This window comes from Hypanus sabinus, chromosome X2 (assembly GCF_030144855.1).
Source record: "Hypanus sabinus isolate sHypSab1 chromosome X2, sHypSab1.hap1, whole genome shotgun sequence".
Classification (NCBI taxonomy): domain Eukaryota; kingdom Metazoa; phylum Chordata; class Chondrichthyes; order Myliobatiformes; family Dasyatidae; genus Hypanus; species Hypanus sabinus.
In genome coordinates this window covers 22,890,419-22,902,734 of record NC_082739.1, presented here as the reverse complement: position 1 = coordinate 22,902,734, position 12,316 = coordinate 22,890,419, and the positions used below count along the sequence as shown (strand labels likewise).

Sequence of the window (12,316 nt, the reverse complement as noted above, 5' to 3'; positions counted from 1 at the left end):
CTAATAAAGTGGCCATTAGTGCGCTGTCTGAATCCACATGCCTTTTATTTAGATGCAAGCAAAGTTTTTCATTGTACCTGTACCTCACCATACTTGAGCACTTGACAATAAACTTGACTTGATGTTCCTGGTGAAGTGAAGTGGAGGGAGGTAATTCTTGTCCTGTTGCTAAGAAATCAGTGGGTGGGGTTTTTCAAAATAATAAATTCACACTAAAGACATCCTTGCTGTCAATGCCTTAAGAAGAGTGTTTTTTTTCCCCAGTTCAGATTCATCAGACCATAAGACATAGGAGCTGAATTAGGCCATTTGGCCCATCAAGTCTGGTCTGCTATTCCATTATGGCAGATTTGTTACCCCTCTCAATCCTCATATCCTGTCTTCTCCTCATAACCTCTGACTCCCTGAATAAGACCAGAATGCACAGGAGCAGAATTAGGCCATTCAGCACATTGAGTCTGCTCTCCCATTCCATCATGGCTGATTTATTATTCCTCTCAATCCCATTCAGATTTATATATCACATGTACATCTAACCATACAGTGAAGTGTGTCTTTTACATTCATACCCAACTCATTCAAGAGCGCACTGGGTGCAGCTGGAAGTGTCGCTTCACACTCCAGAGCCAACACACCATACCCACAGTCTTCAGCAACAAAACAAACCTCTTTCCCACCTCCTTACACACACAGACAGGCCTCTAATCCCGAGACAGGCCACCTTTAGATCCTAGACCCTCAGATATTGGATCTCCAATTCTGGACTTTGCTCCAGGATTTGCCAATCTTGGGTTTGACCCAGAACTCAATGATCATGGATTTTTTAAAGAAATAAGATGTCCTAATCTGTTTCACAAAGGCACTAGCAGAAAAATGGGAGGCACAGAATTAGAGTGGTATGGTAGTGTAGTGGCTAGTGTAACATTAATACAGTACCAATGATCATCAATCAATGATTGAGGTTCAATTCCTTCCGCTGTCTGGAAGGAGCTTGTACATTCTCCCTATAACCAATGGGCTTCCTCTGGGTGCTCTAGTACACTCCTACATTCGAAATATCTACAGGTTAGGGTTCTTAAGTTGTGGCATGTTATACTGGCGCCAGAAACCTAGCAACACTTGCGGGCTGCCCCCAGCACATCCTTGGACTGTATTGGTCATTGACACAAATGACATAATTTACTCTATGTTGTGATGTACATGTCAGAAATAACATTAATAAAGTTAATGGAAATAATTCAGAGAATGTGTAGCTTGGATGATTGATGGTTGGGTTGAATTGTTCTCCAATCTTGGCAATTTAATTGCAAACGTTAGTCACCATATACAAGGAGACATCAATTGTGGTGTGTCTTCCGTATGCTTGGTCTTTATATATGAATCAGCAGAGTGGTCATCACTACGGAAACTCATTTGAGATGTAGGGAGGATATCTCATCGCTGATTGGTTGTGTACCGAACTTCGTACATTGTGGTCTGGAATTTTGCCTGCATTGGCTCATAAATACGACCAAGGTCTACATCAATTGTTCACGGAAAAACATGATCCCAGGAAATCTCTCCTGCATGCTCTCTAGTGCGCCAAGGTTTAAAAGAAAGACCGCCATATACTGCCATCGTTGGAGTGGACTGAGTTGGAGTGGGACGGCTTTGGCTCAATCAGGCTTCAGCGAGAAACAGACAGAGGCGAGGGTAGGTTCTGGTAAGTTTCTGGTTTTCTTCTTCTTTTTTGGTTCAGACTAGAGAATATGCCAGGCAGGATGTTAGAATGCTCCTCTTGCAGGATGTGGGAAGTCAGGGAGCCCTCTGGTGTTCCTGACAACAATACCTGGAAGAAGTACATCCAGCTGCAGCTCCTGGATAGGCTGGGTGAGTGGGCAGATACTTGGCAGATGGCGTTTAATGTGAATAAGTATGAGGTTATCCACTTTGGGAGTAAGAAGAGGAAGGCAGATTATTACCTGAATGGTGTAGAGTTAGGTAAGGGAGAAATACAAAGAGATTTGGAGTCCTTGTTCATCAGTCACTGAAGGTGAATGAGCAAGTGCAGCAGGCAGTGAAGAAGACTAATGGAATGGTGGCCTTTATTACAAAGGGAATTGAGTACAAGAGCAAGGAAATCCTCTTGCATTTGTACAGGGCCCTGGTGAGACCACACCTGGAGTATTGTGTACAGTTTTGGTCTCCAGGGTTAAGGAAGGACATCCTGGCTGTAGAGGAAGTGCAGCATAGATTCACGAGGTTAATTCCTGGGATGTCTGGACTGTCTTACGCAGAGAGGTTAGAGAGACTGGGCTTGTACACGCTGGAATTAAGGTGATTGAGAGGGGATCTGATTGAAACATATAAGATTATTAAGGGATTGGACAAGATAGAGGCAGGAAATATGTTCCAGATGCTGGGAGAGTCCAGTACCAGAGGGCATGGTTTGAGAATAAGGAGTAGGTCATTTAGGACAGAGTTAAGGAAAAACTTCTTCTCCCAGAGAGTTGTGGGGGTCTGGAATGCACTGCCTTGGAAGGCAGTGGAGGCCAATTCTCTGGATGCTTTCAAGAAGGAGCTAGATAGGTATCTTATGGATAGGGGAATCAAGGGATATGAGGACAAGGCAGGAACCGGGTATTGATAGTAATTGATCAGCTATGATCTCAAAATGGCGGTGCAGGCTTGAAGGGCTGAATGGTCTACTTCTGCACCTATTGTCTATTGTCTAATAAACCGCATTAGGGAACTGGAGCAGGAGTTGGATGACCTCCGGATCATTCGGGAGACTGAGCAGTTTATAGATAGTAGCTTCCGGGAGGTAGTTACACCTAAGGAACAGGGCACAGGTAATTGGGTTACCGTCAGGCGAGGGAAGAGGAAAGGACAGGTAGTGCAGGGTTCCCCTGTGGCCATTCCCCTCCAAAACAGATAACACCGATTTGGATACCGTTGGGGGGGATGGCTTACCTGGGACAAGCTGTGGCAGCCTGATCTCTGGCACTGAGTCTGGTTCTGCAGTGCAGAAGGGAGGGGGAAGAAGAGGAGAGCAGTAGTGATAGGGGACTCCATAGTCAGGGGTACAGACAGGAGATTCTGTGGTCGTGACAGAGACTCCCGGATGGTTTGTGGCCTCCTGGGTGCCAGGGTCAGGGATGTCTCTGATCGTGTGCACAGCATTCTGAAGTGGGAGGGTGATCAGCCAGATGTCGTGGTACACATCGGTACCAATGACATAGGTAGAAAGAGTCAGGAGGTCCTGAAGAGTGAGTACAGAGAGCTTGGTAGGAAGTTGAAAAACAGGACCTCGAGGGTAGTAATCTCTGGATTGCTGCCTGTGCCATGTGCCAGTGAGGGTAAGAGTAGGGTGCTCTGGCAGATGAACACGTGGCTGAGAAACTGGTGTAGGGGACAGGGTTTCAGATTTCTAGATCATTAGGACCTCTTCTGGGGCAGGTGGGACCTGTACAAGACAGATGGGTTACACCTGAACTACAAGGGGACCAATACACTTGCAGGGAGGTTTGCTAGTGTTATTGGGAAGGGTTTAAACCTGATTTGCAGGGGGATGGGAACCAGAGCGCCAGAGTGGATAGTGGAACAGGGGTAAAATAAATGATGTTAGTAGTTCATGCAAAGTCACAAATAGTAAAGTTGTGTGTGGTGGTAACAATCTTCTGAGGTGTGTCTATTTCAATGCGAGGAGTATTGTGGGAAAGGCAGATGAGCTGAGGGCCTGGATTGACACGTGGAATTATGACATCATAGGCATTACTGAAACCTGGCTACAGGAGGGGCAGGACTGGCAGCTCAATGTTCCAGGGTTCCGACGTTTCAGATGTGATAGAGGCAGAGGGATGAAGGGTGGGGGGGTGGCTTTGCTAGTCAGGGAAAATATTCGGCAGGACAGATTAGAGGGCTTGTCTACTGAGGCCATATGGGTGGAGCTGAGAAACAGGAAAGGTATGACCACATTAATAGGGTTGTATTGTAGACCACCCAATAGTCCGCGAGAATTGGAGGAGCAAATTTGCAGAGAGATAACAGACAACTGCAGGAGACAGAAAGTTGTGATAGTAGGGGATTTTAATTTTCCACACATTGATTGGGACTCCCATACCGTTAAAGGTCTAGATGGGTTAGAGTTTGTAAAATATGTTCAGGAAGGTTTTCTAAATCAATATATAGATGTACCAACTAGGGAGGATGCAATATTAGATCTCCTATTAGGAAATGAGTTAGGGCAGGTGACGGAAGTGTGTGTAGGGGAACACTTTGGTTCCAGTGATCATAACATCATTAGTTTCAACTTGATCATGGATAAAGATAGATCTGGTTCTCGGGTTGAAGTTCTAAACTGGAAAAATGCCAAATTTGAAGAAACGCGAAAGGATCTAAAAAGCACAGATTGGGACAGGTTGTTCTCTGGCAAGGATGTGATTGGTAAGTGGGAGGCCTTCAAAGGAGAAATTTTGTGAGTGCAGAGTTTGTATGTTCCTGTCAGGGTTAAAGGCAAAGTGAATAAGAATAAGGAACCTTGATTCTCGAGGGATATTGGAACTCTGATAAAGAAGAAGAGAGAGATGTATAACACGTATAGGCAACAGGGAGGAAATAAGATGCTTGAGGAGTATAAAAAGAGTAAGAAAATACTTAAGAAAGAAATCAGGAGGGCTAAAAGAAGACATGAGGTTGCTTTGGCAGTCAGAGTGAAGGATAATCCAAAGAGCTTCTACAGGTATGTTAAGAGCAAAAGGATAGTAAGGGATAAAATTGGTCCTCTTGAAGATCAGAGTGGTTGGCTATGTATGGGACCGAAGGAAATGAGAGAGATATTAAATGGATTTTTTTGCATCTGTATTTACTAAGGAAACTGTAATGGAGTCTATGGAAACAAGGCAAACAAGTAGGGAAGTCATGGAACTTATACAGATTAAAGAGGAGGAGGTGCTTGCTGCCTTGAGGCAAATCAGAGTAGATAAATCCCCAGTACCTGACAGGGTATTCCTGTTGACCTTGAAGGAGACTAGTGTTATAATTGTAGGGGCCCTGGCAGAAATATTTAAAATGACGATATCCACGGATCAGGTGCTGGAGGATTGGAGGATAGCTCATGTAGTTCCGTTGTTTAAAAAAGGCTCAAAAAGTAAGCCGGGAAATTATAGACCAGTAAGTTTGACATCGGTAGTAGATAAATTATTGGAAGGATCTACAAGTATTTGGATAGACAGGGACTTCTTAGAAAAAGTCAGCACGGCTTTGTGTGTGGTAGGTCATGTTTAACCAATCTATTAAGAGTTTTTCAAGGAAGTTACCAGAAAAGTGGATGAAGGGAAGGGCAGTGAATGTTGTATACATGGACTTCAGTAAGGCCTTTGACAAGGTCCCACATGGGAGGTTAGTTAGGAAGATTCAGTCGCTAGGTATACATGGAGAGGTAGTAAATTGGATTAGACATTGGCTCAATGGGAGAAGTCAGAGAGTGGTAGTGGAGGATTGCTACTCTGAGTGGAGGCCTGTTTCTAGTGGTGTGCTTCAGGGATCAGTGCTGGGTCCAGTGTTATTTGTCATCTGTATCAATGATCTGGATGATAATGTGGCAATCTGGATCAGCAAATTTGCTGATGATACAAAGATTGGAGGTGTAGTGGACAGTGAGGAAGGTTTTCAAAGCAAACTGGAACGATTTGGACCAGTTGGAGGAATGGGCTGAAAAATGGCAGATGGAGTTTAATGCGGAAAAGTGTGAGGTATTGCACTTCGGAAGGTCAAACCAAGGTAGAAGATACAAGGTAAACGGTAGGGCACTGAGGAGTGCAGTAGAACAGAGGGATCTGGGAGTACAGATACATAATTCCCTAAAAGTGGCGTCACAAGTAGATAGGGTCGTAAAGAGAGCTTTTGATACATTGGCCTTTATAAATCAAATTATTGAGTATAAGAGCTAGAATGTAATGGTGAGGTTGTATAAGACATTGGTGAGACCGAATTTGGAGTATTGTGTGCAGTTTTGGTCACCTAACTACAGGAAGGATATTAATAAGGTTGAAAGAGTGCAGAGAAGGTTTACAAGGATGTTGCCGGGACTTGAGAAACTGAGTTACAGACAAAGGTTGAATAGGCTAGGACTTTATTCCCTTGAGAATGAGGGGTGATTTGATAGAGGTGTATAAAATTATGATGGGTATAGATAGAGTGAATACAAGCAGGCTTTTTCCACTGAGGCTATGGGAGAAAAAAAGAGGACATGGGTTAAGGGTGAAGGGGGAAAAGTTTAAAGGGAACATTCGTGGGGGACTTCTTCACACAGAGAATGGTGGGAGTGTGGAATGAGCTGCCAGATGAAGTGGTGAATGCAGGCTTACTTTTGACATTTAAGAAAAACTTGGGACAGGTACTTGGATGAGAGGGGTTTTGAGGGATATGGCCCAGGTGCAAGTCAGTGGGACTAGGCAGAAAAATGGTTCGGCACAGCCAAGAAGGGCCAAAAGGCCTGTTTCTGTGCTGTAATGTTCTATGGTGCTATGGTTCATGCCACATGTTTGCTTGCACTATGGCTTAATAAAAAGCTAATCTTTTTATTAGTTTTATTGCTTCCTTGCTTCACGTAGGCATAAACTGCAGAGGAATTGTTGATTTAATCAATAATTTATTTAACCCATCAAATAAATGTTTCCCGATACAAGAGATAATCGAGCAGTGGGTGGGAACAATAGAAACAGCTTTATTTTTGCTGATGTACTTTATGTGCCTTACCTTTGCCAAATCACCTTTGGCTTAGGGAAACCATCTGCCTCACAGGCCAAAGTGACCAACTGCTCGCTGTGCGCCGTGGCATTCACCACCATTTCTCTGACGTGGATGGTGGGAGGAACTGAAACACAAACAGGAGATGATAAATACCAGATGAATTGTTGATCCAAGGCATCTCAAAAAGGTCAACACATACAAAAGGCTGAAGGATCTCAGCAAGTCAGCCAGCATCTATGGAGAGGAACAAAACGTCGACATTTTGGGCTAAGACCCAAAAGGAAGGGGGAAGAAGCCAGAATTAGATGGTTGGTGGAGGAGAAGTACAAGCTTGCAGTTGAGACCACATGAAGAGAAAGGTAGTATACATTTTTGTCCTCTGCAGGACTACAGGCATACCATGCTGCATGGGAACTCAGTTTGTGACAAGACTTTTTCTAATATGTGTATAGAAATAGCATACAACCTTGGATGGAAAATCCTACAAAAACGAGTGGATGAGGCCCAGTTCATCATAGGTAAAGCCCTCCACACCGTATAGCACATCTACATGAAGCATTGCTGCAGGAAAGCAGCATCCATCATTAGGGACCCCACCACCCAGGACATGCTCTCTTCTCACTGCTGACATCAGGAAGAAGGTACAGGAACCTCAGGACTCACATCACCAGGTTCAGGAACAGAAAATACCCCTCAACCATCAGGCTCTTAAAACAAAGGGGATAATTTCTCTCAACTTCACTTGCCCTATCAATGAAATGATTCCACAACTTATGGACTCACTTTCAAAGACTCTTCATACTCATGCTCTTGATATTTATTGCTTATTTATTTATTATTATTATTTTGTTTGTATTTGTACAGTTTGTTGTCTTCTGCACTCTGGTTGAACACCCAAGTTGGAGGTGTTCTTTCAATGATTCTTTCATTGATTCTGTTATGGTTATTATAATGTAGGTTTACTGTTAATGCTCACAAGAAATTAATCTCTGAGTTGTATATGGTGACATATATGTACTTTGATAATAAATTTACATTGAACGTTGTATTTTTTGAAGTTTAGACACTTTCCATTTCATTATTTTTGAAAGCATCTTCGCGTTACAGATTTTTTTTTACATGTGTCTAAGACTTTTGTACAGTATTGTATGTAACACCCTGGGTAAGGTTTCACTGCTAATGTAAAGGTTTTTCTGCAGCAGCAGTGTTTGGGTTATGGTTAGTGATAACCAGTGCTTTGGAATGTGAGCCATCCAATGAAGAGAGTGTGTTTTTGTGTTGTGTGCCTGACACCAGGGTGAGCTGGGGGTTTTGTTCGGCGGGAAAGGAAGGCAGAAGACGCCAGAGAGAAGAAATCATAGGACTTGACCTGGAGCAGGGCCATGATTCGGCGAAGCCTGGGGAGATTGAAGGAGGATTGGCAAAGGGGAAACTGTGAACTCCAACTTGTGCATATAAGACTTTCATTAAAATCGCCCTTTTCTTTTTTTGCTTTTTCTTTAATAACCCTTGAGTCAAATTAAGAATTATAAAGCTAAATCATTTAATTGTATGTGGTGTACTGTTGGTTATTTCGTGATACTGATTCGTAACAGTGTAACAAATCATGCAGCATCCACACAAACAGGGGGTTTCGGGGTGGGCTCACACCTCAATCTCACACGTTTAGTGGGGCTGGAGATTGTCTTCCCTAGACTTACGCAGCCGAGAAAACTAGTGTTTCATATTGCCCAGTGGCTGTATTTTTTATTTGCAAACTAAATGGACAGTTCTCAGCAACTGAAGAGCCGTAACTGGACAGGACCTGTATATGAACTGCCACGTAAATCAGTACAAGATGTTCTTAATGCGACGATTCAACATATGGAACATTGTGAAATTCCAATGGCATGGCAAGGAACAAATTCAGTGAGAGACAGTAATCAGTAGTGCTTGCACATAAAAAGGATGTATAATTAACAAAAAAAACATCAAAGACATCAGTAACAGCAGTAAAGAGAACTTACCATTCACAATAACCTTAATATCCTTGAATTTGATTTCACCACGAGCAGCGATTCTCCCTTCACATCGATAAGTACCTTCATCTGTCTTCCTAATGTTGCGGATTAACAAGTAGTTGTTGGGCAACATTGTGAAACGAACTGAAAAATGATTTAAAAAACGAGGCAATCAGCATTTGCACTTCAAGTAAAACTCATTCAGACATGAAAATACTTCAGCTCAAAGAAGTTATAGTCTGCAGATGAAGAACAAAGTATCTTCCAGCAGAATATCCCTCTCAATTCTCTGATCAAGTAGAAAATTTTTTACTCAACTTCTTGTGGATCTGCAGTGACCAATGTTTTCTACTAAGAAACTGTTGGGAATGGCCATGGAGCTTCCGGAAGTTTGGACATTAAAAGAAAGAGATCCATCATCAAGGACTCTAACCATGCAGGCCATGATCTCTTCTCGCTGCTGCCATTGGGAAGGTGGTAGAGGAACTTCAGGTCCCACACCACCAAGTTCAGGAACAGTTATTACCCCTCAATCATCAGGTGTGGATAACTTTACTCACCTCAACACTGAACTGATTCCACAACATCCAGTCTTACTTTCAAGAACTCTACAACTCGTGTTCTCAATATTGGTTTGTTTAACATTAGTTTGTTTTTCATATTTGTGCCATTTGTCTTATTTTGCATATTGGTTGTTTATCAGTCATTGTGTGTAGTTTTCCAATTGTAGTTCTTTGTTCTACTGTGAATACCTGTATAAATGAATCTCAAGGTAGTATATGGCGGCATATACATACTTTGATAAAATAAATTTACTTTGAACTTCTTTGAGAACTGAGAGTTAAAACTAGAAAAGTCCAAGGAACAATCTGACCACAGGAGTTGGTGTAGGAATCAACATAAAATCTTCTTTTATGATCAAACTGATGTTGTGTTGGTCAGCTATCAAGAGGACATTTTCAGTTCTAATTGAATGTTTAAAATAATTAGATGGGATGCTTCCATATGAAAACATACAACTCACAGAGTCTTTCTGAGCTGGAAGATACAGTTATTTGATTGACCGATGAGTATTATATTTATTATCTTGACTCTTTCATACTCAGTAATAGTCTTGTTCCATGCTCACTCACTTTACAGTTCACTAAACAAACCACATTTTGCTTGTCAGACGATGGGCCACCACAATCCAATGGTCCATCTTTTTGATCTCTGGATATATTGTGTTCATCAAAAAAATTAATTCTCTCATGTGTTGACTTTGCTTCTGCTTACTGAAATAATTTGTTGTATATCGCATCTGAGACTGAATGTTTATTTCTGATAACCAATGTTCAAATCTGTCTGAAACAGATTCCTGGAATTTACTTCACAAGCTTGGTAAATGGCTCTGCAGGTTCACGGAGAAGCAAGAACAAGCATACGTATACACCCAGTCTATTCAAATTGTCATTGCTTGAATCTGAACAGAATCCACTCCATTTATAGGAAGATTTAGGATTGATCCAGATTTAGATGCAGATTCAGAATTTTTTTACAAAGTACATTTATAATCAAAGTAAGTGTACTATATACAGTGGTTTGTAAAAGTATTCAGCCCCCAACTCTTTGTTCACATAAATGAGTATTACAACCAGGCATTTTGATCAACTTAACTAAGGGTTATTTTTTGTAAATTACATGCTCCTTTTTTCATAAAGAATAAAAAACTAAAACTTTAAAAACTGAAACGTCAGCAACTCTAAAGTATTCATCCCCCTTGGCTCAGTACTTAGTTGAATGACCTACTGCAGCTATTACAGCCAGTAGTCTTTTAGGATAAGTCTCTATTAACTTTAAACAACATGATGGAGCAAGATTTTCCCATTCCTCCTTGCAAAATTGCTCAAACTGTGCCAGGTTATTTGCGGAGCAGTAGTGGATAACAATCTTGCGGTCTTGCTAGTGATGTTCGATCCGGTTAAGGTCATACTCTGACTGAGCCACTGAAGGACAGCAATTTTCTTCATTTGAAGCCACTCCATGGTTACTCTGTCAGTGTGCTTTGGGTTGTTGAAAGACTAATTTCCTCCCCAGTTTAAGCTTTCTGGCAAAGGCTAACAGGTTTTTATCCAGGATCTCTCTGTGTTTAGCAGCATTCATCTTCCCATTAATCCTAACTAGATTTACAGACCCTGCACTGAAAAACATCCCCATTGCATGATACTACCTTCACTATACTTTACAGTAGGGATGGTGTTACCTGGCTAATGCACAGTATTAAAATTATGCCACACATAATGTTGAATAGTGTTGAAGCCAAAAAGTTCCACTTTAGTCTTATCCAACCACAAGACCGACTTCCACATCTTCACAGTATCTTCTAAGTGAATCTTTACTGGTAAGGATATGCTTTTTTTTTAGCCAGGGCTTCTTCCATAAATACATTTTTTTGTGCAAGGCCTTAGAGATTGTGGAGCCATGAACCTCATCTCCAATCACAGCCACTGACTTCTGCAGCTCGCTCAGAGTGACTGTTGGCCTCTCTTACAAGTGACATTCATCTCTAGTGACAAAGTTTAGAGGGACAGCCTGATCTTGGAAAGTGTGGCTGTGGCTTCATATTTTTTCCCACTTTTCACAATGTTCTGCACTGAGCCTTTGTTTAAGTGCCTTTGAGACAGTCTTGTATCCTTCCCCAGATTTGTGCTTCTCTATTATCCCCACTCTTTTCGTGGACTGTCTGTCCCACACCCATCAGGGAAGAGGCATCCACACCAGGACCACCAGACTCAGAAACCATTACTTTCCCCGAGCAGTGAGGCCGATCAACATCTCCACCCACTAACCCACCCCATCACACCCCCAACCACCGCTATATAAACATCACCTCACGTCAGTTCATGTACATCAGTCCATGTATATAATCATATAACAATCACAGCACGGAAACAGGCCATCTCGGCCCTCCTAGTCCATGCCGAACTCTTAATCTCACCTAGTCCCACCTACCCGCACTCAGCCCATAACCCTCCACTCCTTTCCTGTCCATATACCTATCCAATTTTACCTTAAATGACACAACTGAACTGGCCTCTACTACTTCTACAGGAAGCTCATTCCACACAGCTATCACTCTCTGAGTAAAGAAATACCCCCTCGTGTTTCCCTTAAACTTCTGCCCCCTAACTCTCAAATCATGTCCTCTCATTTGAATCTCCCCTACTCTCAATGGAAACAGCCTATTCACGTCAACTCTATCTATCCCTCTCAAAATTTTAAATACCTCGATCAAATCCCCCCTCAACCTTCTACGCTCCAATGAATAGAGACCTAACTTGTTCAACCTTTCTCTGTAACTTAAGTGCTGAAACCCAGGTAACATCTTAGTAAATCGTCTCTGCACTCTCTCTAATTTATTGATATCTTTCCTATAATTCGGTGACCAGAACTGCACACAATATTCTAAATTTGGCCTTACCAATGCCTTGTACAATTTTAACATTACATTCCAACTTCTGTACTCAATGCTTTGATTTATAAAGGCCAGCGTTCCAAAAGCCTTCTTCACCACCCTATCTACATGAGACTCCACCTTCAAGGAA

General features: G+C 42.1%; 1 protein-coding gene across 12 annotated transcripts in view; it reads right to left on the bottom strand.

Annotated features, from left to right (window-relative positions):
• LOC132385203 (neural cell adhesion molecule 1-like) overlaps window positions 1–12,316 on the bottom strand; it is a 786,620-nt gene that overhangs the window by 343,522 nt on the left and 430,782 nt on the right. For all 12 annotated transcript variants that reach the window (XM_059957108.1, XM_059957113.1, XM_059957106.1 and 9 more), the window contains exons 5-6: window positions 8,739–8,876; window positions 6,739–6,856 (exon numbers count right to left, since the gene is read on the bottom strand). In XM_059957108.1, the coding sequence (XP_059813091.1) occupies window positions 6,739–6,856; window positions 8,739–8,876 (256 nt within the window). The remainder of the gene's footprint in view (window positions 1–6,738; window positions 6,857–8,738; window positions 8,877–12,316) is intronic.